General features: G+C 36.4%; 1 protein-coding gene across 4 annotated transcripts in view; it reads right to left on the bottom strand.

The window, feature by feature from the left end:
• Window positions 1–969: 969 nt before the first annotated feature.
• TTC39B (tetratricopeptide repeat domain 39B) overlaps window positions 970–25,367 on the bottom strand; it is a 130,920-nt gene continuing 106,522 nt past the window's right edge. For 3 of the 4 annotated variants that reach the window (XM_072728240.1, XM_026001423.2, XM_026001424.2), the window contains 5 exons: window positions 23,686–23,812; window positions 20,834–20,942; window positions 12,836–12,953; window positions 10,801–10,917; window positions 5,630–7,935 (listed from right to left, as the gene is read on the bottom strand). In XM_072728240.1, coding sequence (XP_072584341.1) covers window positions 7,845–7,935; window positions 10,801–10,917; window positions 12,836–12,953; window positions 20,834–20,942; window positions 23,686–23,812 — 562 coding nt within the window. In that variant the 3' untranslated portion in view covers window positions 5,630–7,844. Of the gene's footprint in view, window positions 7,936–10,800; window positions 10,918–12,835; window positions 12,954–20,833; window positions 20,943–23,685; window positions 23,813–25,367 lie in introns of all 4 variants that reach the window. The other variant, XM_072728239.1, reaches the window with a different exon arrangement.

Raw genomic sequence — 25,367 nt, 5'->3', positions numbered from 1 at the left:
TTGTCATTAGGTGAAGCAAGATGACTGAGCTCTAGCCAATGGACTGTGAACAAATGATATGCACCGCCTCCCTCACACAACTCTCCATGCTTTTTCCCCTTTGGCAGCTTGATGCAAAAGGACAGTGTGACCTTACCAGCCATGCACTGAAGACAGCAGAGCCACAAGACAAAGAACTTGGGTTGCTGCATCACAACAGGAGAAATCACCCATTGGCAGGAACACCTGCTTTATGGCAGATGTTAGCTTAACCTAACTCATCCAAGGGAGTGGAAGAAAGCATTTTATGCTAGATTACCCATTGGTGGCTCTTATATACCTCCTCTTTTGATCCTCCCTGCAGCTGATGAGGCACTGAAACTATCCCCACTCAACAGAGGACTTATGCAAAGTTCAGAGAAGTTGCTGGGGAAGAGGATTCCAAGGCACTACCTTGCCAAGACCAGCCTCAAATACAGACTTCCTGATTCCCCGAGGCCCATTTTTTCCCACTGTGTTATACTGACTGCTAAAGATTCCATGTTAAACTGAACATATTAGCAACTTATCTAAATCTCTAAACTACTAGGTTATAAAAAGATGAAAGGAAGGTGATCCTCTCTCAAGACAACTTTGTCATCCCCCATTTATCTTCATTCCTAGTATTCAGTCAAGAACATGACACAAAGAGAGACCTTTCCATTTGCTGAAAAGGTTTTAAAGTCTTACCAAGAAACAAAAATTTAAGTACACATCACATTAGAGTTAGAGACCAGCAAAAGAGATGTTGGGTACATCTTTTAAGTGTAGACCAACCACAATAAGAGTAATTTCATCAAGTGGAATTTACTTAAATAACATTTTAACAATTCAATTGCACATTGTAGGTAAATGAGCTGTAGCGATATTAGAATTCAGAGTTCTAAGAATACCTGGCAACTTAAACAGGCATCTAATAATGTAATACTGAGGAATGAAAAATAAAGCATGTTGACTTTCAAGATGGGATGTTTTATTTGCACTTAAAAATACAACTTCTAAGATGGCATCTGTTTTCAAAAATGTCTTAAATGTTAAAAATATGCTACAGGAACTGTTGTCTTCATGTTGAAAATGTAGATGTCATATCAGCATTAGCTTACAAATCATAGGTGATAACATTAACACAAAATCAGCAAGCAAATACTCATAAGGAACACAGTTTTTATATTAAAAATATCAGAGGTTCACAGTTTTCTTCTTTCTTTCTGACTTACATTGATAAAATGCTTTTATAGATATAATCTATTTCACTTTCTGGTACCAGATCCAATGCCTATTTGATCAGCAGATGGATGCTACTAACACATTCATCTTACATAGAACTCATACATCTTAAATTTCTAAAAATGTCTTGCTCTGTAAAACTGTGACCACTGGGAATGGAAAAGATATGAAACTAAATTCAAGTGTAATGAGAAGAGAAAGAGGGAAGATAAAATGTTGGCAATTTTTACTAATAAAACATTGAATGATAAAGTACATTCCACAGGAAACCACACACTGATTTACAAAGTCTATGACCTCTAACTATTTTTGTTTCATCCAAATGAAAGTGAAAAATATACATTTTTGAAGAATTTCAAAATTCACCTACATGGCAAGGAAACATTAAAGGTTTTTAGGTAAGCAGATCACAAGACAGGTTTATTTTGTTTGTGTTTTAAGGCAAAGCAAAATTTCCCAAGTGAAATACCTACAAAATAAATTTGCTTTAGAAATAAATTTCAGTAATAAAATAATACTTCTCCCTTATTAAATATATATTTTACCTTTACATCTGATTTAGCAACTTGCATCAAAAAATTCAAGAGTTCTATGAATATTTGCAAATAAATACTTAAAACACTAGCATATAAATGCCTCAGCTGGTATTCATTCAGGTGTTTGGATGTCAACAGTTAGCAATGGGGAAAAAATAATAAATAATAAGCTATTTAAAAATTTTCCCCTTAGACAACATGAGAATGTGACATACTGGTTAAGAATGAAGTAATTTTTCTGGATAGCACATATCAGTAGAACATGTGTGTTCTCCTTTTGCAAATCAAAGTACCCAACCATACTGTTTTCTTCAGCCATTAAATCAATAGCCTAAGATTTATAATGTTTATCGTAATCTCTTTTTTCGTGTAAACCATTTCCTTAAAAAACAAATCACTGCATAGAAAGCAACTGTTTACTATGAAGAATAAAATCATTTCAGGTAAAAAGTAAAGTAATTAATGGAAATTGTTTAAACGCATTTACTAACCTGGAAACTTATTTCCAATAAAGATATGAATGAATTAAAATGTCTGTATGATTTCCCAAGCAGGGAGGGTCATCCCTTCAAATTGAGGATGATCTTCCAGCATTTCAAAATAACATAATTTCTTTAAAACTGAAATGATAAGCAATATTCTTTAACATATTTATTGGATCCAATTTCTCTGGTTATCAGTTCTGTTACACTGAGACCAACTTTTTTTCCTAAATAATGTCAAACAGACTACCAATAATTAAAACAAATTTACTAGAAAATGTTAAGTAGCAATAAAACAAAAGTGCCCACTGGGATATGCCAGCATCCCGTGCATTCATCATTTAAATTGCATTTCTAAGAACTATTGGATTAACACACAAGGTGTACTGTATATTAATATACAAGATTTACTTTATAAAGCTTAGTATTATACTTCAAAGTACCTTGAGATTTCCTATTAAATACCTGATCTGTAGGCATCAGTATGCATTCTTTATTAAATACAGTGAGAGGGCTGTTTTGAATTTTCCATGCAAGGTCATGTTACAGCATTAATGTGTTGATACATTTATAAACTGGACAGAATGGGGGTTGGACTTCCACCAAAGCTGGATCCACCTACCCCTTTGGGATGGATCAGGCCAAGAACCTGCTCAGCCTTCTGAATCAGTCTTGCATCATTTCTTTCTGCAGTTTTCAAGTCATAAGCAGATTGGAATGGACTTCCACGCCATCAAAATCAGACAAGAATTGCTCCACAGAGAAGGTATTTTCCCCCATGATAAATTCTGATATGTCCTTCCTTACATTTCAATTTCAACAATCTGAAACAACTAAATCTAATAGCAGATATAAAAAAGACAAAGCTATCAACAATGGGAAGCAGGAACAAGGTTTCAAACAAGCAATCTAATATGTAAAGAAAAATATATAAATAACTGGTCTGCAGGAAGGGAGACAATCTGGAGAAATATCTGCATTCTTTCTGAAAGAACAAAATAAAACATTGTCTACTTCATATTTATAAACGGTTTTTTATCTACCTACCTATCTGATCTAAAGATGCCTACAGAGAATAAAAATGTCAATTACATGAAGACAAATCACTTAAGTATATCATACACATTAAAAATATTAGTAATAGGCAGCAAAAGGCTTAAAATATATAACTTTAAATAAACTATCTGCCAAATTATTCTATAAGTGGGTAACCAGTACCTAATATTCCTTAAATAGTCATAGAGGCATAGCTGAGTCATGTCAATGGGCTGAAATTTTCATGAGCTGAAACATTAAAGCTTCAACACTGGATGCCAATTCTTCAGAATAATGTTAATCTTAGAAAATATTATTTTAGGGGCACCTGGGTGGCTCAATCAATTAAGCATCTGGCTCTTGATTTCAGCTCAGGTCTTGATCTCAGGTCATGAGTTCAAGCCCCATGTTGGGCATGGAAACTACATATATATATATTATATATATATATATATATATATAATATATATATATTACACACACATATTATTTTAATCATAAAATCTACTAACATCTCAAGGTGAGTCACTCTACAACTCTAATAGTTTGTGTTGTTGCATCTGAAAAGCAAGGAATGTCTATAAAATAAGACTAAAAAATGTTAAAAATAAGGTCTCAGTCTAGTATTTAAGGAGCTCTGGGAGAGTGGAGAAGAATCAAAGATGACCTTGATCATCTGCAGAATAAAATGATGAAATGAAAGTTTATGAGCAGTTGAACAGAAAAAGCAATCCTCAAAGATACATATTTAAACCAGAATTGAAAATGCAACGATGGTGATTGAATGATCATAGTAGACAGCAAGTAAAAGCCAGAACTCTAGGAAACATGCTTTCAGGGGACCTTTACTTTAAATAGAACTGCAGCATGTATAAGTGAGCACTTCCTGACACTCGGCATCATTCCAACACAGGCCACTAGCCATGTTTCAAGTGCTCGATAGTCCCATGTGGCCAGTGGCCACCATACCAGACAGAGCAGGACTGCAGAGGAAACACCATCCAGAGCCAAGATGGGTGGGGGAGGAGATAATTTCCCAAGATCCATTCCAGGCCCGATGAATCACATAATCTCAGGGCATCTAAACAATCACTAGAGTTTTCACTAACTCATTTTAACTAAATGCATTTGAATTTATGATTTATAAAGATAGAGAGAATAGGAGAAAAACAGAAATATGTAAAAAGGAAAATCAACAAAGAATTAGAGTAATGCCAGAAATTTTTCCAGTTAGTCACAAAGACCTTTTCAATTATTATTTTCAGTGTTTAAAGGAAGAAAAACTTTAACAAGAAAATATCAATAGACAAAGAATCAATAGATTCATTTTAAAAGAAGGATGAGAAGTAGATTCATAATGGCCAAAGGGACTATTAGTGCCTATCATAATGTAACTACGTCTACAGTAGCTTCAAAAGAAGAAATACTCACTTGTCTTTGAAAGCGGGGAAACCTTCTTTATACACATCCACTGAGTTGAACCCCTTTTCAGTGCTTGCTTCAGTAGTACAGATACTAAAATTGAAGCTCTTATCAAAGACCCATAGAGTGACCTCAAAGTTCAACTGTAAGTTCCCAGGCCAGGTAAGAATGACATCACATAGCTCTGCTAACCTGCCTACTTTGCCAAAGAGGAAGTTATGTTAGATTGCTTCAATGATTAAAAATCTTCCTTGTCTCAGATTAATTTGAAATTCACCCCCCTACAGCTTCTACCCACTTATAGATGAAACAGAATCAATGAGCTTCCTTTGTCTTGAGGCCTTCTTGCATCCAGGAGAGGCACAAAAACATTAAAATATACATCCATGTAAGAGTCAATGTAGTTATTCTTCCATTAATTATCAAGCAGAAATAGTGCCTTTCTTGTTACAGATCCTACAAAGCATAACCTCTACTTGAGTCTTAAATTTATACAGCACTAATCAGAACCCTGGCTCTCCATTTAAAAAAAAAAAAAAGAATGAAAGAAAAGAAAATTATACCAAAAACTACACAAATTGCACAAACTGTCAGACACATTGGCAGTCCAAACCCGTCACATATGCCCCTCAAAACATTAGATAAAATATTGTCACTTCAACACTCATTCTTCACAAAGCAGCCTGAATCCAAAGTAATTCCAAAAATGCAATATTAGTTGGTGCCATATGAAACTGGTGCAACCGGGGTATCATGAACAGGCCAGGAAACAGATACTTATTTGTAGCATTAATGATATTACAACAATTAAACAGTCAATGGATAGAGTATCCAAATTACCAGGTAACTATAAAAAGATTAGGAGGTAAAAATGAAAACAAAATAAGAAAAAAATAACAAAGAAAAAACTTTATGATAGGAATTTCCTTTATATTTGTTTGGTAATGCAGATTTAAAACAATATAAAAATAACCACGATAGCTTATATTGTTTTCAAATTTCACCAGAAAGATACGTTTTTACTGACTTTTGTTCTGACCTGCAGCTTCTCACAAAAACAATATGGGAGTTTATACTTTAAAAAAATAATGCTACCAAAGCTCTTCTAAGGAATTCATAAACTATTTCTCAAATTGTATACAAAATAGTTCTGACACATATTTCACTGCTGATATTTTAATAACAGTTCATTTTATTTCCTCTTGTCTGGACCTAAAATAAAGCTACGTAATTCATATTAATAGCACATAGTGAGAGCTCCCACCATGCTGTCTGAAGGTCTAGTTCTCTAACTCAGGTTGTATTAATCATCTTTCTTTGGAAACATACCCTCAGTATTGGTCAAGAATTAGTACCTTAAAGAAAACAAGACCAAAATTCCTGCTGGGTACCGACTCATGTAGTAGGGAATGAACAGCAAGGAGCAAATTCATAATCTGGGTTATTGTCAGTGCCAAACACAAAAATAAATTTAAAAGTGTTTGAATTTCTGCACTTCTTTCATTTCACATCAGAGACCACACACTCAGCCAAAATTTTTGTGTTGATATTGTAATCAGTGCATAAAAACCCTAATTATTACAGCAACTCATAAATTCACATAGCCTTTCGCAGTTTACAAAAAGCTATCTGTGCATTGTCTAACTGAGCCATCACAAGCACCAAGCAGTATGTCACCATCCCCACTGGGGAAACAGAGTCACAGAAAGAACGAATGACTTATTCCACATCAAGGAACTATTGACTACCAGAGGTGAGCTCCAGACTCCCAATCTGAGGCTATTCTGTTTAGCGGCAGAAGTTTCCATGATAGGTTACTCTTCAAAATAGAATAGAAATGGGACCAAACCCTGATTTATGGATCCATGAATGGTTTCTCTTCACCCTGGATGCAATCCTGTCATTAGCCCCAACAATGTACAAATGGGGGGAGTAGGGGTAGGCAGAGACAACTGTAAAATAAGACACGCACTTTGTGGTGATAGTTTGCGTTAAACAGTTTGACACTGCTGAAAATACCTATTACACAGACTCACAGTTATAAAACTGAAAGAGACCTTGAAAAGTCATCTGTTCTTTTTTCCATTTCACAGATGATGAAAATATGCTGATGCAGAGAACGGGGATCTCCCTCAAGGTTACCCCGGCAGCTGCTAAGCAGTAACAGAACAAGGCTTGCTTCCACATTTGGCCCTGACTGTGTTTCCCCGGTAAAGGACTAAGCACAGCCCAGATATTTAGAAGGAACTATCACAGTGCTAGACAGATTAGAAAACTAGATCTCACCAGCATCATGAGTATAAAAATTATTGATATTTTACATTATCATTTAAAGCAGCAGGAACTTTGTTTCCTATAGAAAAAAATAATCAACATTTGCATTTTAGACTTTCATTGCTAAGGTTGAGGATAATTTCTAAAATATGACTTTTTCTTCCCTTTAGATACTTTTTTGAAGTTTGTTATTATAATAGACTTAAGTACATTCAAAAAAAGAATAGTCACTCAAAAATGTTACCATCTTTAAGTTACGTGAAGAATTAAAAAAAAAGAACCCAAAACCTAATATTTCATCATCTTTTCTGGATAAAGTTCCCTTCAACCCATTTAAGGACATTATCCTGTCCCTATTCACACACACTACCTGTCTTATTCAGGAGACTTCAGGTTATTGTTAATCTACTTTGAATGTAGGTGATTTTTATTTTCCCTTTTAATTAAATTCAAATACTAGCCAAATCTAAAAATGGCCCAACTTATAAGCCATTTGCTACTTAAACATTGATTTCCACATTAAAAAAATAAATAATCTAATCAGACTTTATTGTACCTGTGAGTCCTTTAAAATACTTCTTCATTCTCCAAATCTAATATGAAATTATTTTTGGAGAGGCAAAATATAAGAATTTTCTAGATAGTACTGAACATTGAACATCATTTCATATGAAAAAAAAACCCACATTTACACAGACCAACAGTAAACCACACAGATAATAGAAAATATTGACAATAAAATTAATTTTTTGTCTCTCGTTCAAAAGATCATTTTCCACTTTAATACAAGGTCTAATCTATAGCAGATGCCATTGCTAACTGAGGCAAAACTCCATCCTTCACGTTCTGATCAATCGGAGGAAGTTTTTTTCCAGAGGTGAAGAGCTGCCTGAATTCGGAAGTGTAGTCTGGACTCCATGGAGTAATCTTTGTAGTTGTTTCTAAAAATAATAACAATAAAATTGTAATGTTAAAATTGTTTTGTATCCAAGGGTAATACTACCACCTCCCCTTCTTCTCATCTTTATTCCTTATTTGCTTCCAAACGTGAATAAGCATTAACAGCAAATTTGTTAAAATGTAGATTCTGATCCTGTGACCGAAGGAGGGTGGCAATATTCTGTATTTCTAGAAGCTTCCTGGCAGTGATTTGAAAGTCATACTTTGAGTAGCAACTTTCTATTTAATGACAAAACCACTCAAACAGAAAGAAGCTTATGAAGAGGGTTTAACAAATTCTGTGAACTATTCCTAAATAGTTGACCTCCTTTTCTAAACCAAGAATTTTAAGGCAGCCTCACATTAACATGATCAATCACCATCCCTCCTGCAAAGAAATCATTCTGAAACTCTCATGCAACAACTACAACAAAGAAAAGGATTATGGTGACATCAAAGTTACTCCAATTCTCAGACAAATTAGCAATGGTTTGGCCAATAATTATTGTGTGACAATGTCAGAAGGGGCCACAGAAATCCATGGATTAATTAAAAACTTTACTTGGATCATCCAAGTTCGCTTCTGTCTGCTAGAATTGTTAAGAATCAGCAGAAGAGAATGGCTTTTGACTTTGGGCTCCTGCTTTCATACGCTGCCTTGGCCCGTGGATGACCTGTAACCCCTTCCTTTGCAGTAGCAAAGCCTTCTTGTTATAGCTCTTCATTCTCTAAGAGCTGCTCACTGATAACCTGGATAGGGGTTATTATTCACAAGATGTAACTGAACACTTTCCTAAATGTCTGGCCACTCATTTTAGCAACTTTGTGAATCTCCAATTGCAAAAGGGAAAGTACAGACAATTGAAAGTTTTGAAATTACTGGGAAGTCTGTTTAAGGTGGCTTCATTAGCACTGGCTTGAGTTAGTGGTGACTTGTGATCACTGATGGTCTTCCTTTCTAGTAGTGAATTGCCAGTCTTTTGTTTTCATCATTATAAATTTGTCTTACTTTGCACTGCTTAGGTAACACCAAGTAGGTCCAAATAATGAATACTTTCAACAACAGTAACAATTGTTCCTAATTTTCCAATAGCTAGATTTGAAGGTACATATATGTCAGTTGAAATATGAGTCATTCTCACTTTCAACAAATTAGCTTTAAATATCAGAGTGACTCACTCTGCAGCAGCAGCAGCCACCTTTCTCGGCTCCATGAAGCAGCTTCAGGGAGCTTCCTTCCTGTTACTATGCTTTATTCACAGCAAAACATCCTGAAAAGTTACCTAAAGTAGCTGACTCCATCGCCTCCCCTCACTGGTCAAAGTCATTGATGATTGTCATGCTGTCAAGTTGAGCAGCCACTTCTCTGGGCTCACCTTGCCTGACCTCTCAGCAGTCATCGTCACAAATGACCACTCTCTTCTCTTTGAAACACTTTGTTCACTTGGCTTTCCTGGGTGTCTTCCTAACTCACTGGCCACTTCTTCTTAATCTTATGGTTTCATTTCTAAAATGGTGGGATATCCCAAGGCTCTGTACTGGACCTCTTTCTCTAGCTATATTATTTTCCCAGAATGATTTCATCAAGTATCATGGTTTTAAAATATCACTGTCTCTGTGCAGGTGACTTTGAAATGTCCACATTCAGCCTTGATGTTTCCACTGAACTCCGTGCTTTTATATTTGACTGCCAATCCATCATCTCCACATGGACAACTAATAAGCACCTCAAAATCCCAGGGTGCTAAACATAAGTATTTTTTTCTCCTTTCCTGGAGCCTACTCTTCTAAGCATACCCCATTTTGGTAAAGAGCATCATTTACCACCTAGAGGCTCAACCTCCCAGTTTAGAAGATTCACAGCTGTGGCTTCAGCCAGGAATGCTCCCCACCCAGTCTTCTGTGATTGATCTTCCCAAGACTGATTTTAAATATGCAAATCTCAACTACAAGATCATCTCCTCAAGGAATCTTTCCAGATTCAACCCATTTTAAGGTAATACCCAGGGACTCTTATCATATTATATAAATCTCAGGAAAGCGTATACCATTGATGGTTTTCCTATTTGTTTATTTAACATCTCCCTTGAATTAAGCAATGTTGCCTGTTTATACATAGATATCTGTCTGGAGCCTTAATAGTGTCTGGCACATAATAAGTGCTCAATGCATACTCACTGAATTTGAATAAATGAACAAACCAATGAATCACTAGACTTAAAGCCATTACGTCATTTTTTCTCCACTGTAAGAAGTACTCAAGGCAAATAGATCACAGCGTTTAAGTGAGCTGTGATCACAAGTCTGAGAGCCATTGCCTAGTAGAAATGAAAATGCTCTGAAATTACCACAGTGGACAGAAAGAAAAGAGAGCCAGGGAAAGATACAGAGGGCTTCTTCCAATCGGTGGCTCTTCAAGGCAATGAGAGATATAGTTGAATACACCAGGGGGTCAGCAAATTATGACCAAAATATTGGCCAAATCCAGATACACTCATTTATTAACATGTTTTCTATGGCTGCTTTCAACACAATTAGAAGTTGCAATGAGACCTTATACTGTAAAACTAAAAATACTTACTACCTGGCCCTTTACAGAAAACATTTGCCAATCCCAATACAGAAGAGAATAGGTTAGAAATCTGTCATAGAGATGCCTATAATCACAACATTTGTACACAGTCACAGGGTCAGGCATTAAAAAGCTTGGAAATAGCACAACTACAGCAAGAGTCATGAGCATAACATTATTCCTCATTTTTCAATAATGTTTTAACTTCTAAGTATATAATATTAATGCTGTGGTTATACTGGTACAAAAGTTCCTGACTTCATAGCAAGCAGGAAAAGCTGCCATTGTCACTCACCTTGCAGTTTCTAGGGTCTTTATGGCCTTATCAATTTCCCCTTGGCTTTTGTACAAAAAGGCCAATTCAAACAGGGTAAATGGTACCAGGTAGTGGTCATACTTCAGTAGCTTTTCACTGAAAGAGTGAATAAAAAGTCACTAAGTTTTAACAGAACAAGAAACAAATAATTCTTTTTCAACAATACATTTTCCTCATTCCTCAGGAAACAGGTACAGCACTAAGCCTATTATCAGAGAGGACTGTCATTATATAGTTAAGGAATCTAATAAGCTATGGCAATAAACAGCATGTTTTGCATAATTTATCTTCTATTTTATTCCTTAATCTAAACTCAGCACTGAGCATTGTTTACACCTCTTAGGAAGATGAATGTGTGCAGATCTTCAAAGATTAATCCTGGAAAGGACAAGGTCATCCTCCTAAAAAATGACTGTGTTCATGAAATGACTCCATTTAGAAATAAGAACACTATTACTTTCTATTGTTAAGTCTCATAAGGCTAAAAAAAAAAGGTCAATAAGGAAGTGATTAACACTTCTGTTTTCAGCAATATTATTAAGTCTAATGATAAAATATCAAGAAGCAAAGATATTTGTTTTTTGTTTAAATTAGATCTTTTTTAAAGATTTTATTTGTTTATTCATGTGAGAGAGAGAGAGAGGGAGAGAGAGAGGGCCAGAGACACAGACAGAGGGAGAAGCAGGCTCCATCCAGGGAGCCCGATGTGGGATTTGATCCCAGGTCTCCAGGATCAGGCCCTTGGCTGAAGGTGGCGCTAAACCACTGAGCCACCTGGGCTGCCCAATCAAAGATATTTGTAAAGTAATGCCTTCCAAATGCATAGCTCAGATCACAAGAACATAAGAAAAATTCTCAAACTGAAAATAAAACAAAGCCAGAACTCTAAGTATATGGATGATGTCAAAGCAGTCCTGGGATCTGCTTTGGCCTTAATCAACCAGGGCTTTATATCTCAATGTCCATGCTTATGAAGCCTTGAGTCCACATAAGAGCAGAGACTGAGCCCTCTATATAAAGCTGGGGCCATTCTCCAACAGAGAAAGGGTGGCTTGGAAAAACCCACTCCCTGGCATAGGAGGACTACAAGGGCAGTTGGCTCCTCAGCCTGCACTCCAGGTTAGAAGGGGAAAATGTATTCCTTGGGAAATTAATAACCAATTGGCCTGTCCTCAAATGAATTGGCAGTTCATATTTATATGGCCCAAATGACCTAATGACCTCTAAGCAATGACATTAATATGAAAGTAAGCCTGGGCTGAAAAAGCTTTGGGGGCACCTGGCAGAAATAAAAGCAAAAATCACTTTAGAGAGTCTTCAGTCCTAGCCTCAAAAGTGTCTCAAGATAAAACCTATTGAAGGGGAGCTCACGATCCAAAATTACAGAACACATGAGCAAACAATTCACTGTAGATTCGACAAACATAACAGCATAGCACAAATGGGTCATACTTTTGATCCTTCTAGAAACACCAGTAAAACTGAACTCAATGTATACTTCTTTTACTAAAAAAGGGTGGTATTAATTTGGGAAATAGAAATGGTTTCTTTCCTCTTATAAGGACACCTGTGTTTAGGGTGAAAATAGTGTTTAGGGATGCTTGGGTGGCTCAGTGGTTGAGCATCTGCTTTTGGTTCAGGTCATAATCTCAGGGTCCTGGGATCGAGTCCCACATCAGGTTCCCCACAGGGAGCCTGCTTCTCCCTCTGCCTATGTCTCTGCCTCTCTCTGTGTCTCTTATAAATAAATAAATATCTAAAAAAAAAAAAAAGAAAGAAAGAAAACAGTGTTTAGTTTTCATGGAATTCAGTGTTCCCCTTAAACACCAAGTGCAAATGCATAAAGCCATGTTCTACCGAGGCTACAAATTTGCTCTCAAAGGACAAAGAGAGCATTACTGGATTCTCTTCCTGGTAATGTCAAACACTAGCAGTGAGAGAGAACACATGACTTTCTCATAGTAACTCCCTGGGAAGTTACTGCACTCAGCTGGGCTTCCTTGCTGGTCGGTACCTTTGGATGACATGATTGAAGCAGAGTTCAGCTTGCAAGGGCCGCTGCAGGTTCTTCAGACAGCATCCCTTCAGCAGCTTCACCAAGCACTCATCATCCACAGAGTAGTCACTTATATCTTAAAACCAAACAAACAGAAAGCACACACAAAAGGAAAAACACTTTGAAAAATCCCAAGGAAGAGGGAGAACTAATAGCTATTTAGGTTTCAGAGGGATCACTGAAAAATAAGGAGAATATTTCTAGCATTTGTTAAGCCTTACTTAATAAAACACAATGAAAGTATTTTAAATTAAAAGAAGAATGAGTTACCACATTTCTACACCATTTTATTAAAGGAGTTCAACTCTCTCCACTTAAAACTCTTCAGGTGCTCATTCTCGGAGTTACATGACCTTAGATATAACAAGAGGAAATCTAAACTCTGAGGAAAGGGAGAGCTTTACTAATTCTATAAAAGGTAAAGCAGCGAGAAGCAAGAAGGCTGCCTCCTCCTCCTGTGGTTCTGGCATCTAACTGTGCTGGTTTCATGCAGGAGAGGATAACACTTCCATATGGAGAAGCAGATGGCTTCCTACCCATTAAAAATTCAGGAAGTAGGATACCCTTTCCAGATCATTCTGTTTACAACCTATCAATTCTCCCAGGTTATGTTCTTTTGGGGGTAAATTCTTTCATAAAATTAGACAAAATGGTTTTGAAGTACATGCAAGGTACCTAAAACCCTCGCAAACTTGCAAGTGCTTGAGACCAATGTAAAGGTTTTTCTTTTTTTTCTTCTTCTTCTTTTTTCTTTTTTTTTTTAAAGGTTTTTCTTTTACCATGTTTTCCCTTTCAAAAATGACTCTGCCTTCTCCAGCCCAAAGCTATAGAATATTAAACGAAAGGAACCGTATTATGTATGACATCAACCTGACAAAGGTAGCCATTTCACATCTATCACTCTTGAATTTGGGATCTCCTGCAAGTTACTGCAACAAAGTCATTCCCAAGACAGACTGATAATTTAAACAATTCAGGCTGTGACAGTACAAAGGGTGCAGGGGAGTAAACCAAACCAATGAGGCCTGGGAGTCCTCATATTGAGACCCCCCTGGCTTTCAGTACAAACCTCAGAAATTACCATTAACACATGCTGGGGTTTTGGTTAGTACATTGCTTGTTTATGGGAGGTTAATGATGCTACTTAGCCAACTGGAAGGGAATCACTTTATTTCTAGGTGCTGAACACAGCTGATATTCACCTCTCACGTCTGAGCTCTGATGGTTCATTCACCAAGAAAAATCACAGATATCAACATCTTGTTATGTTTCCTATTACTTAAGGACCATTTTTCAATCCCGTGCCACACACACACACACACACACACACACACAAATATATGTATGCTTCTAATCATGGATACTCGCTGACATGTATATATATATATATATATATATATATATATATATATATATATATATACACACACACACACACACACACACACACATATATACACAAGAAGCAGCATCTTTCCAGGCCTAGAATCAAACCCTGAGGGTCCATCCTGGATGCTGGTTTTAGTATCATTTGTGTGCATTCTAATGAGTTCTGTATTAGCATTTTATGAAGGTTTGTCTTACCATAAACTTCTGGTGCTCAGTGAATGGTGGTTTTACTGAGGAACAGACACAACATTATGGAAAATTAAAGTACCAGTTAAGCCGCACTTAGTGTTTATTTGGATCATGAGTTAAGGATGTGGAAAATTGGCCCCGAAGATACCACCTTCCTCCAAACCTTAGCAAAACCATTATTTCCTCTGACCGCAGAGTACTCTCTGTCAGATGATTATTTTCCCTTAAAATCTGAGCGCTTTATCATGATTCTCAACCTCATGGGTGAGTTCACAGATGCGCATTTCAACACACAATTTCCATTTTACATTCCAAGAAAATTATACAGTAATGCCGCCAAAGCACATTTTCATCATAAAAGATCAGCTTAACTTAATAAAACAGAGGGTAGGCTGATGAAAAAGAAAGTTTGAAGCCCAAACTACAAAAATACCCACAGTGAACTTTTTAGAAACTAGCCGAAATGTACCAAAGGAAAAATTCAAAAACAGGTTTAGAAAATGAAAAGCCATAAAGTAGCATTTTCCCTTTTATGTAACCTTGATTGTGTTTGCTATAGTATTTCACAAAGCAAATTAACTGCAACAAAGAATCAGAGAAGAACCACTGTACTGACTTTTGGCTACATGTTGAATTTAGTTAGATTTCAAACAGAACATTAATGGAATTAGTGGCAGACACTGACTCCAGGCGTATTACACTAAGTGTTCTTTTCTTATTAAACTATCTTTCCCTTTGTATCCATAACCAGCCTTTCATAACCACATTGTCAGAGTAGAATACCAACTGGATCTTCTATCGTCTTTTACTTTAGAGACATTTGCCAAGGAGAGAAGAAGCAAAAACTCAGTTTCCCAAGACTGGGGAGAAAGGGGGTGAAGGTTGAAGTCACGTTGGGTTTACAACTTCATTTCACTTTTTCAGATTTTGGATTTTTCCCCCATTGCTCTGAAATAAGAGCTAAAATACTAAAAGGTCATTACTGAGAGGGATGGAGGGAGCAGAGAGGGAAATCTGGTAATTTTCCTGCATAACACAATGGACCTAGAAGATCCTTTATCATAAATTTCATGTACAAAATCTTCAGGAAGGAAAACTTGTTTTTTAAACCCAGAGGGAATGCATACAAAACTAGAAATGTACAAAGTACAGTGCATCTGCCTGTCTGAGCTTTCCCCAGTCCTCCTTGAATATCTCTAAGTCTATCATTTCAACAGATCATTAAAAGAGGAAGGAATTGGGCACCTGGGAGGCTCAATCAGTTAAGCGTCTGCTATCAGCTAGGTAATAGTCTCAGGGTCCTGGAATCGAGCCCCACACTGGGCGCCCTGCTCAGCCTTTCCCTCTGCTTCTGTTTTCTCTCTCTCTTTCAGTCTCTCTTTCAAATAAATAAATAAATAAATAAATAAATAAATAAATAAATAAATAAATAATGTTTTAAGTAAAATAGGAAGGAAGGAATAGAGAGAGTAGTCTGGTTTTCTAAACTTCTATTGCATTGTATATACTTAATCTGATACATATAATACTCCTTTACATTTTTCCCCCAACCAATAATGGGACAAAATAAACTTTGAGGTAAAGGCTGAAGAGCCTGCTCAAATAGAGAAAAACCCAGAGGTCCCTCAGGACTTCTTAATATACAAAGGCCCCACTCTCTGGTGGTAAATATTAGTCTATAGTACAAAGGATAGACATTCAAACTTCAGAATTTATTCAACTGAACCAAAGTCCTTACATTTGTAGGAAAACACAAGAAACAAGCTGGTCCACTTTCCTGGGGGGGGGGGGGGGGGGAGGGGGAATACTCTACATATGTTTTTATTTAATAAAAAGAGTTTTTCCTTCACCTCCCAGTTTTAACATATCCATTTATTAAAAACATATCCATTTTCCCATTTGGTTTGTGGATATGTGGGTTTTAATTATAGATAATTCCCCTACTGGCAGGAAAAATGTTTTCTCAGTCTATCACAATTCTATATCTAGTATAGAAAATCTAAGAATGTTCAAATGAGCAAGTTAATAAAATGTAGCCAAATTAGTTGAACAAAAATGAATACTAAAATTTGTTTAAAAATCCAAATGGATCTTACAAGGTGCATTTTGTGAAATCTCATTTTTTCAGGTGAACTTTCATGGAATTTCATTTCATCTAAATTTCAAAATGATTTGGCTTTATGCTGACTTTACATGCAAATCAAACTGAAATATTTTTCCGTCTTGAAATTACTTCATGCTGAAAATAGTAAAGATCATCTCATATCCATTAAGATGACTACTACCAAAAAACAACAACAACAAAACAAAACCCCAGGATATTACAAATATTGGTGAGGATATAGAGAAATTAGAAGCTTGTGTGCTGCTGGAGAGAATGTAAACTGGTGCAGCCACTACAGAAAACACTGTGGTAATTCCTCAAAAAATTAAAAAAAGAAATGATACATTATCCAGGAATTCTATTTCTGAGCATATAAGAACTGAAAGCGATTTCAAAAAATATTTACATACCCATGTTCATATTAGTATTATTTGCAATAGCCAAAAAGTAGAAGCAACTCAAATGTGCAACAGTGGATAAATGGAAAAACAAAGTTTTATATCAACAAAGTGATATATACATTCAATGGAATATTATGCTTAAAAAGGGGAAAATTATCACACATGCTACAACATGGATATACCCCATGGCCATTATGCGAAGTGAATTAAGCCAGTCCCAAAAGGACAAATAATGGAGGATTCCACTCATATGAGCAACCTAAAGGAGTCAAATTCATAGTAACAAAAAGTAGAACTATGATTGCCAGAGGCAGTGGGGAGAGGGAAATAGAGCGCTATTTTTAATGGGTATGGAAAAGTTCTGGAGACTGGTTGCACAACTATGGGAATATACTTAACATTACTGAACTGTACAATCAAAACTGGGTCACAGGGTAAATGTTGTGTTATATATAGTTTTTACTACAATTAAAAATTAAAAAGAAGGGCACCAGGGTGGCTCAGTTGGTTAAGCGTCTGACTCTTGATCTCAGCTCAGTTCTTGATCTCAGGGTCGTGAGCTCAAGCCCCATACTGGGCTCCACGCTAGGCATGGAGCCTACTTAAAAAAATAAAAATAGGGACATCTGGGTGGCTCAATGGTTAAGAGTCTATCTTCAGCTCAAGGCGTGATCCTAGATCCCAGGATGGAGTCCCACATTGGGCCTCCTGCATGGAGCCTGCTTCTCCCTCTGCCTATGTCTCTGCTTTTCTCTCTCTGTGTCTCTTATGAATAAATAAATAAAATCTTTTTAAAAAATAAAAATACAATACAAAAACTTTTAAAAATTAAGAAGATAAAATTGTAAAAAGAATATTAAAGAAGCTTAATACAACTCTATACATAGAAAAACTATGCAGACAATGTAACAATAACGGAACATCTAGGACATACAAAGCAAGTCTAAAATGTCCATATAGTGAGTCTGTAAGTCTGTACTTATACATACACTCCAACGGTTCTCTGTTAAATAGTAAAAACTTTGGATTTCTCTTTTGGATTACAGTTTATTGAGCCTTTTCATCCACTTGTTTCCCTGGTGCCCAGAAAGCAGAGAGTCCATGAAGATAAATAACTCAATATCTTGGCTACTCTACCTAAGTTCCAACTCATAAAGGGCTGAAGTTTAAAACTTTTCTGTAAGTGGCAGGAATAAGGAGAGAAAGGGAACCATGGTTCTTTTATAAAAATGCTGCCTTTGACATGAGAGAGTGACATTAACTCACTCTCCATCAATCGATGATCTTTACAGGTACCTTTTTTTCAGTAGTAAAACAGAATATCCCATTTACCTGATCTTCCTGTGATTACCAGTTTATATTTCTTCCTGTGATTATCGGTTTAACTTGCAGAATGATTATTTGGGAGAACTGGGGTAGGAGGTACCCGTCTGTGGCCTCAGAACATCATTGCTTTTTGTTCTATTGACTTCTTCTGCTATCCTTCCTGAAACTTTGACCTTATTAGCAAATAAGGCAATTGATTTACTTTCATTCTTTTATATTTTTTTCCTTATTGGGGGTGAATCTGAAGCTAGAATTATTTCAAATATGGAAAGCAGCCTAAATGCCCAACAATACTAAAAGAGTTGACTAAATTATGATACATTAGCTCCATGGAGTACTATGAAGCTTTTGAAATTATTATAGGAGCCATTTAACAACAACTTAAAAGGCTATGATAAAAATAGAACTACCATATGATCTAGCAATTCTACTTCTGGGTATTTATCCAAAGGAAATGAAAACACCAACTTGAAAAGGTATCTGCACCCTCATGTTCATCACAACATTATTTACAATAGCCAAGATATGGAAGCCACAAATGGATGAATGGATAAAGATAATGTAATATAGACATACCACAGACTATTTATTCAGCCATAAAAAATAAAATCTTGCCATTTTGCAACAACATGGATTGACCTTGAGAGCATTATGCTAGTAGTGAAATAAGTCAGACATACAAAGATAAATACCATATGATCTCACTTATATGTAGAACCTAAAACAAACAAAACCAAACAAAAAAAACCAAGCTCATGAATTGGTGGTTGCCAGGAGTAGGGCATGGGAGGTAGGAGAAATGGGTAAAGAGAGTCAAAAGTATAAACTTCCCATTATAAAATAAGTAAATCATGGGGATATAATGTAGTATGGTGGATACAGTTAATACTGTACTGCATATTTGAAAGTTGTAAGAAAGCAGATCTTAAAAGTTTTCAACACAATAAAAAATTTTTGTAATTATGTATGGTAACAAATGTTAACTAGACTTATTGTGGTGATTATTACAGAGTCCACAAATATCGAATCATTATGGTATACACATGAAACTAATATAATGTTATATGACAATTACAGTTCAATTAAATATAATGTTACATGTCACACTTCACTTTTAAAAAGTATGATATATTAAGTGAAAAAAAAGTAGGCTAGTATATGCCCAGGTATACTCTGATTATAACTATAAAAATAAAGCTATTTGGAACAAATAAAAATTCTGAATTAATTGTTATAATAGCAAAAATATGGGTAACTTTTTTCACCTACATCTATCAATCATAATTGTGTTTAATTTTTTAGCAATAATTATAAACAAAAATCTCATTTAGCATTTCAGCCTCATTTTATAGCTCCAAATAAAAAAATGAAACAAATGAGGTCCTCATTCCTGGAGCTATATTCAATATTTAATTTCCCATGTGGAGAATATACTGAATATGAGGCTAGCCACTCTGTCAGTGCTCATCATTTTCAAGTTAAGAAATATGAATTAACTTATAATTTTTCCAGACTTTTCCTGAATTTCTATGCCTTTTGCCATGTTTGTTACCATAGAAGTTTTCATTTTACTCCTGTGGTTAGAACATTCCAAAGGATAAATGGTTGGGGAGGTTGGTAAGGAATACTACAAAAGGCTATCATTTATGGCATCATTTCTCAAAAGATAAATCTTCTGTTTAAGATAGAGAATTAGACAATGTCAGAGAAAGAAATCTTTGGATATTATCTGTGTATCTTTGGATATCATCACCCCATTTTAAAAGAAACTCGAGGCCCAGAATGATAAGGTATATTTCCCAGAGTTTCATGCTAGAGCTGGGACAGTAAGCCCAGATGGCCTGATTTTCCTTCTACTATGCCAGATGCTTCCAGGAAATGGAGCTTCCAGGAAACTGGAGAGGGGCCTCCAGTACAACCAGCAGTAATTAGTAAAAAAAATTCAATTTTAATAAAATTTCAACTTGAAAAGTTCTGTGTCTGCAAAAACATAATAGTCATTACAGAGCAAAAGAAGGCATGGAAAGAGTCACAAACTAAAAACCAGAAATGCACCCTAGAACTCTGATTGTTCATTTTTTTCGGTAACACTTATTTGGGTATAATTCACATACCATACAATTCACCCATTTGAAGCACACAATTTGCTGTTGTACAGCCAATACTATGGTCTTAGAACATTTTCATCACTCCAAAAAGAAATGCCATACCCTTTAAAAGGTGTCACACACATACCCCAGTTCTCTATTCCTAGGTAATCACTAGCCTACTCTCTTTATAGATGTACCTGTTCCAAATATTTCACATAAATGGAATCATACAATATGCTGTCATCTGCAACTGGCATCTTTCACTTAGCCTCATGGCCCCAAGGCTAGTCCATATTGCCCCAAATGTCACTCCTCTGACTACAATCATCCAGACCCTTGAAGCCCAAGTATTTTGTCCTTATGATGTGTACAAATGAACATGGGCAGATGTGCACAGGGAAAGGGCAGGAGAGTGGTAATAAAAAAATATTTCCAGGCTTTTACTTTTTATACTTACTTTCATTTTGTAAAGCAGCCTCAGCCTTTTCAACAGTGACCAACAGATTTTCAGAAAGGTCTTTTCTCTTGCTCACTACTGGAAAACCATTCCAGACATACATCATTTCCTAATGAGGAAGAATGAAAAGTCATTCACAATTATATGAGGTTATCCAATATCCTTTACAACAACACAACTATTCTCTTGGTTGCTTGTCGCGCGCGCTGGGGGCGACAACCGTCCAGGGCTGAGGGTAAGGGAATGAGGAAAAGAAAGGAGACATAAACAGAGTGGGAGCAGGAGGGACATATGGCCGGATTCAGCCACAATGCCAACTTTATTTGTATTATTCACTCTTTTATAAAGCAGGGTTGTTTAACAAGCAGGATATTTTAAGCTTAGTTCTCCAGACATGTCCTTTCACAGTAGACAGCAACAGTATGCGCCCTTGAATAGATAGCTACAGTATGCGTCCTTGAGCCACAAGCCTTCAACAACAAGGGTGAGACAGGTGGGCCTCGGTTGGAAGAGTCAACAGAGAGCCTTTGCTCGATCCATTAACCCCTTCCTGGCACGCGGCTCAGGTGGGCCCTGAGCCACGGTTGGAAGAGTCAACAGAGAGCCTTTTTGCTCAACCCATTAACCCCTTCCTGGCATGCGGCTCCCAACAGTTGCTAGGGATCTCAAGACAACATTCAGAAATCACTTTCCTTAGCTTTCCTCATTTGGAGTGCAGTGAAGAGAATTTCGCCTTTTCTCATTTTATTATATGCCTTTTGCCTTTTATACCATGAAGTGATTCAATATATATAGTATATTATCTTTTTACGGAAAAATTTACTCATTCACTTATACATGTATTGGTATTCCATCCTTTTGGAAGATAGTAGATTACGATATAGTAATAAATAGAGTATTTTTAACTGATCGTGTGAACAATTGCATTTGATAAAGATTTTGTTGTTAATTTTAAGTAAAGGGAAACATTTAAAAATATCTGCCAATTGTTTACATAAAATGTTTCCAAGGACTTCACTGGAAATGAACATACAAAATATTTTAATGGTTCTTTTATCTCATTAAAAATATGTGACAGTCCAGCAGTGCAATCCAACATGCAGAAAATGCATTCACTTAAAGCCATATGGCTGAATGACAGTCCCTGAAAATGTAAACTAATGATTTCTCATTGCAAATTATATCTCATAGGCTAACAGATGAGAATTTTTTTGGACCAAAAGCAAATATGCTTTTGCTTGAAAATATTTTTCTAACTTCCCTGGTAGTATAGTTCATATTTTTAAGGGTATGAAATAAGCAGGGTAATTAGTATCTTCTTGGAAATAAATGAATTTTAAAATATGATAAAGATATTGTTTGAACAGCTTCTTACAGGCAAGTAGTGGAAATGAGGAAAATACATACGGATGGCAAAGGGGAATAACTGAATAAACTCTGGAATACAAAAAGAAAGAAAGAAAGAAAGAAAGAAAGAAAGAAAGAAAGAAAGAAAGAAAGAAAGAAAGAAAGAAAAGGAAAAAGTCAGGAAACCCCAAAGGAGGACAACAGATGTCAGCTTGTACTTCATGGTTTTCCTGTGCTGACTACCCATGCAAAATCAAACCCCAAAGAGCCAGAATAATTTGATATATTCCGTACTTTCAAAGAAGTCTTCATTAAAACAAATTAGGTGGAAGTTATGCTTTTTTTCATGAAGTCTTGTCTAAACAGCCTAACAATTAAGAATGTGGTGCTCTGGGGGGCACGTGGATGGCCCAAGGCACAAGGTGGGTAAGCCCCTGACTCTTGGTATCAGCTCAGGTAAGATCTCAGGGTCCTGAGATCAAGCCCCATGTCAGGCTCTACACTGAGTGCAGAGTCTGCTTAAGATTCTCTCTTCCTCTCCCTCTGCCACTCCTGCTCATGGTCTCTCACTGAAAAAAGTATGAGCACCACATTGTTGAATGACCACCCACTTAGGGCACCTGAGGGTTGGAAATGTGGCTAGTCCAAACTGAGATCTGCTCTAAAGTAAAATACACACTAGATTTCAAATGATTAGTACAATAGAAAGGAATGTGAAATACCTTGTTAAATTTTTACTGGTTACATGTTCAAACAAACATTTTACATATACTGGGTTAAACAAAATATATTCTTAAAATTATTTGAATATTTCCTTTACTTTTTACAGTATTTGACCCCTTAATTTTTAATGTGGCTACTAGAAAAGATAAAATCAAATAAATGGCTTGCATTAGAATTCAACTCAACTTTAATTAAGCCAACTCACCTCCCTGCCTGAATTTCCTTATCTGTAAAATGAGACCACAGAAAGAAAGTATCCTCAACAGAGTTACTGTAAGAACCAAATGATATGTTTTTTAAAATAACCTTTCAGGGGCACCTGGTGGCTCAGTGGTTGAAAGCCTGCCTTTGTCTCAGGTCCTGATCCCGAGGTCCTGGGATTGAGTCCCGCATTGAGCTCCCCGCAGGGAGCCTGCTTCTCCTTCTGACTATGTCTCTGCCTCTCTCTCTCTGTGTCCCTCACGAATGAATAAATAAATATTTTTTAAATAACTTTTCAAAAATATTAAATGATATATATTTTAAAATATAATGCTTAGAACATACCAACTAGTCAAAAAATTAGCTATAATTTTTATGATTATTTAATTATTAATAATTTATAAATGTTCACCTTACAAACACTCTTACAATGGCTCTTAATTGAGCTAAACTTCACAGCAAACATAAACTTCACAGGTGTGCTTCCTGCTGCTGTGAATGAACGATTTCTTTTATTTGTTTATTTATTTTTAACAATTTCTTTATAGAACACAAACAGTAAATAAAATAAAGGCAGATACCAGGGCAGGGACGATGAGCTTCACTGGTGCAGGCAACGAGGCAGAGTAACGTCGAGACTTCCTTACAGCGAACTTCTCAGTAGGGATAGATTTCCCTGCAATTCTCTGCTTCAAGCTATCCACCTGTCTGTGAAGAACCCAACCCCAGCCCCAGCAAAAGGTCATTAGAACACATATGTTACTGATACTTGCAGTTTTCACAATGCACTACCCACACCAGCAACAGCAGCAGCATCTGGAAATGTGTCCTAAACACAAACTTTCAGACTTCACCCCAGTGGTGGAGTGACCTAATATTAGTAATTCTAGAGCTGGGCCCAGCAATCTGGAGTCTAGTGAGCCCTCCAGGTGATTCAGATGCGTGCTCAAATGTGAGAACCACTGACTGACACATACTTCTCTCTAGTTAACTTAGCTAGTGTATTTTTTTTTATCAAATACAATCAAGAAAATCTAGATATAAAATTGGCAATGCACCCCAATGGTTATCACAGCAATGTCTACAATAGCCAAAATATGGAAAGAGCCCAAATGTCCATCAACAGATGAATGGATAACACACGCACAATGGAATACTATTCAGTCATCAAAAGGAATAAAATCTTGGCATTTGCAATGACATGGATGGTACTAGAGGAAATTATGCTAAGTGAAGTAAGTCAGTCAAAGAAAGACAAATACCATATGATTTCACTCATATGTGGAATTTAAGAAACAAAACAATTCAATGCTATCATAGAGCAGACCTCAAGCTTTCTCCTGAAAATAAGACTGGTTACATGTTTCATGGAAATTGTTTTGATATGAAGAAAACTTATTCTGAAGTGGAAGAAAACAAATGGAGATTTAAAAGATTTCAACATATCTGAATATCCCATTCCATTCCATCGGCTGTGTGTGTGAAACAAGGACATGCATTTCACCAGTAAGAGGTGGCATTAATCCTACCACAGCATCCACTGATGTTGATTCTATAGTTAGTATACATGGTCCTATTTTCAAAAAGAGCTTCTAAAAATAAGATTAAAAAAATAGGCTTGGTATTACCTTCAAATTTGCCTGACAAGTCTTTATCCTAACATGGGCACAGAATACAGGATTCCATGTAAAAGGTCTCATCGTTAATTAGGTCTGAAGAATGTAACACAGCTTCTCTGCCCCTTCACTTCCTCCTCTCCAATGGTCATCTCCTCTCTGCTACCAGAGCCTCCCACCCCTGCAGTCATATCTTAGAGCATTTTTCCATTGCCTGCAACTTTTCTACCTTGAAGCGCAAATTCAAGCACACCACTCTGAATACCATTCTCTAAATTGGCTATTCTAGTAAGACTAGATAAATTGGCTATTCTAGTAAGACTGCTGGTCTACTTGCTCTTTGCCCTTCTCCTGATCCACATCTCTCTCTCTCTCTCCATGTTCCTGCTTAGATGGCTTTGTCCTTTGACTCCTGTACACACTGTCCGAAGTCCTAAATGCCCTCGTCCACTGGCTAATTGCAACGCTCATCTGATAAAACTGCAATCCTGGGTGAGGCTCAGTGTCTGTGTGAAAGCAGACTGGCATCCCTGTAAACCTTAGCACTGACCTCAAATGGTCATTCCTCCTGTGGTGTTTCTTTCAAAACCCCACCGTCCCACTCTCTGCGACAATGATTTTGAACATTTTCCATCCTCCCACACCTG

Source organism: Vulpes vulpes, chromosome 12 (genome assembly GCF_048418805.1).
Source record: "Vulpes vulpes isolate BD-2025 chromosome 12, VulVul3, whole genome shotgun sequence".
Lineage (NCBI taxonomy): Eukaryota > Metazoa > Chordata > Mammalia > Carnivora > Canidae > Vulpes > Vulpes vulpes.
Note: the sequence above shows the minus strand (reverse complement) of the source record. Positions and strands in the feature narration are given on the sequence as shown.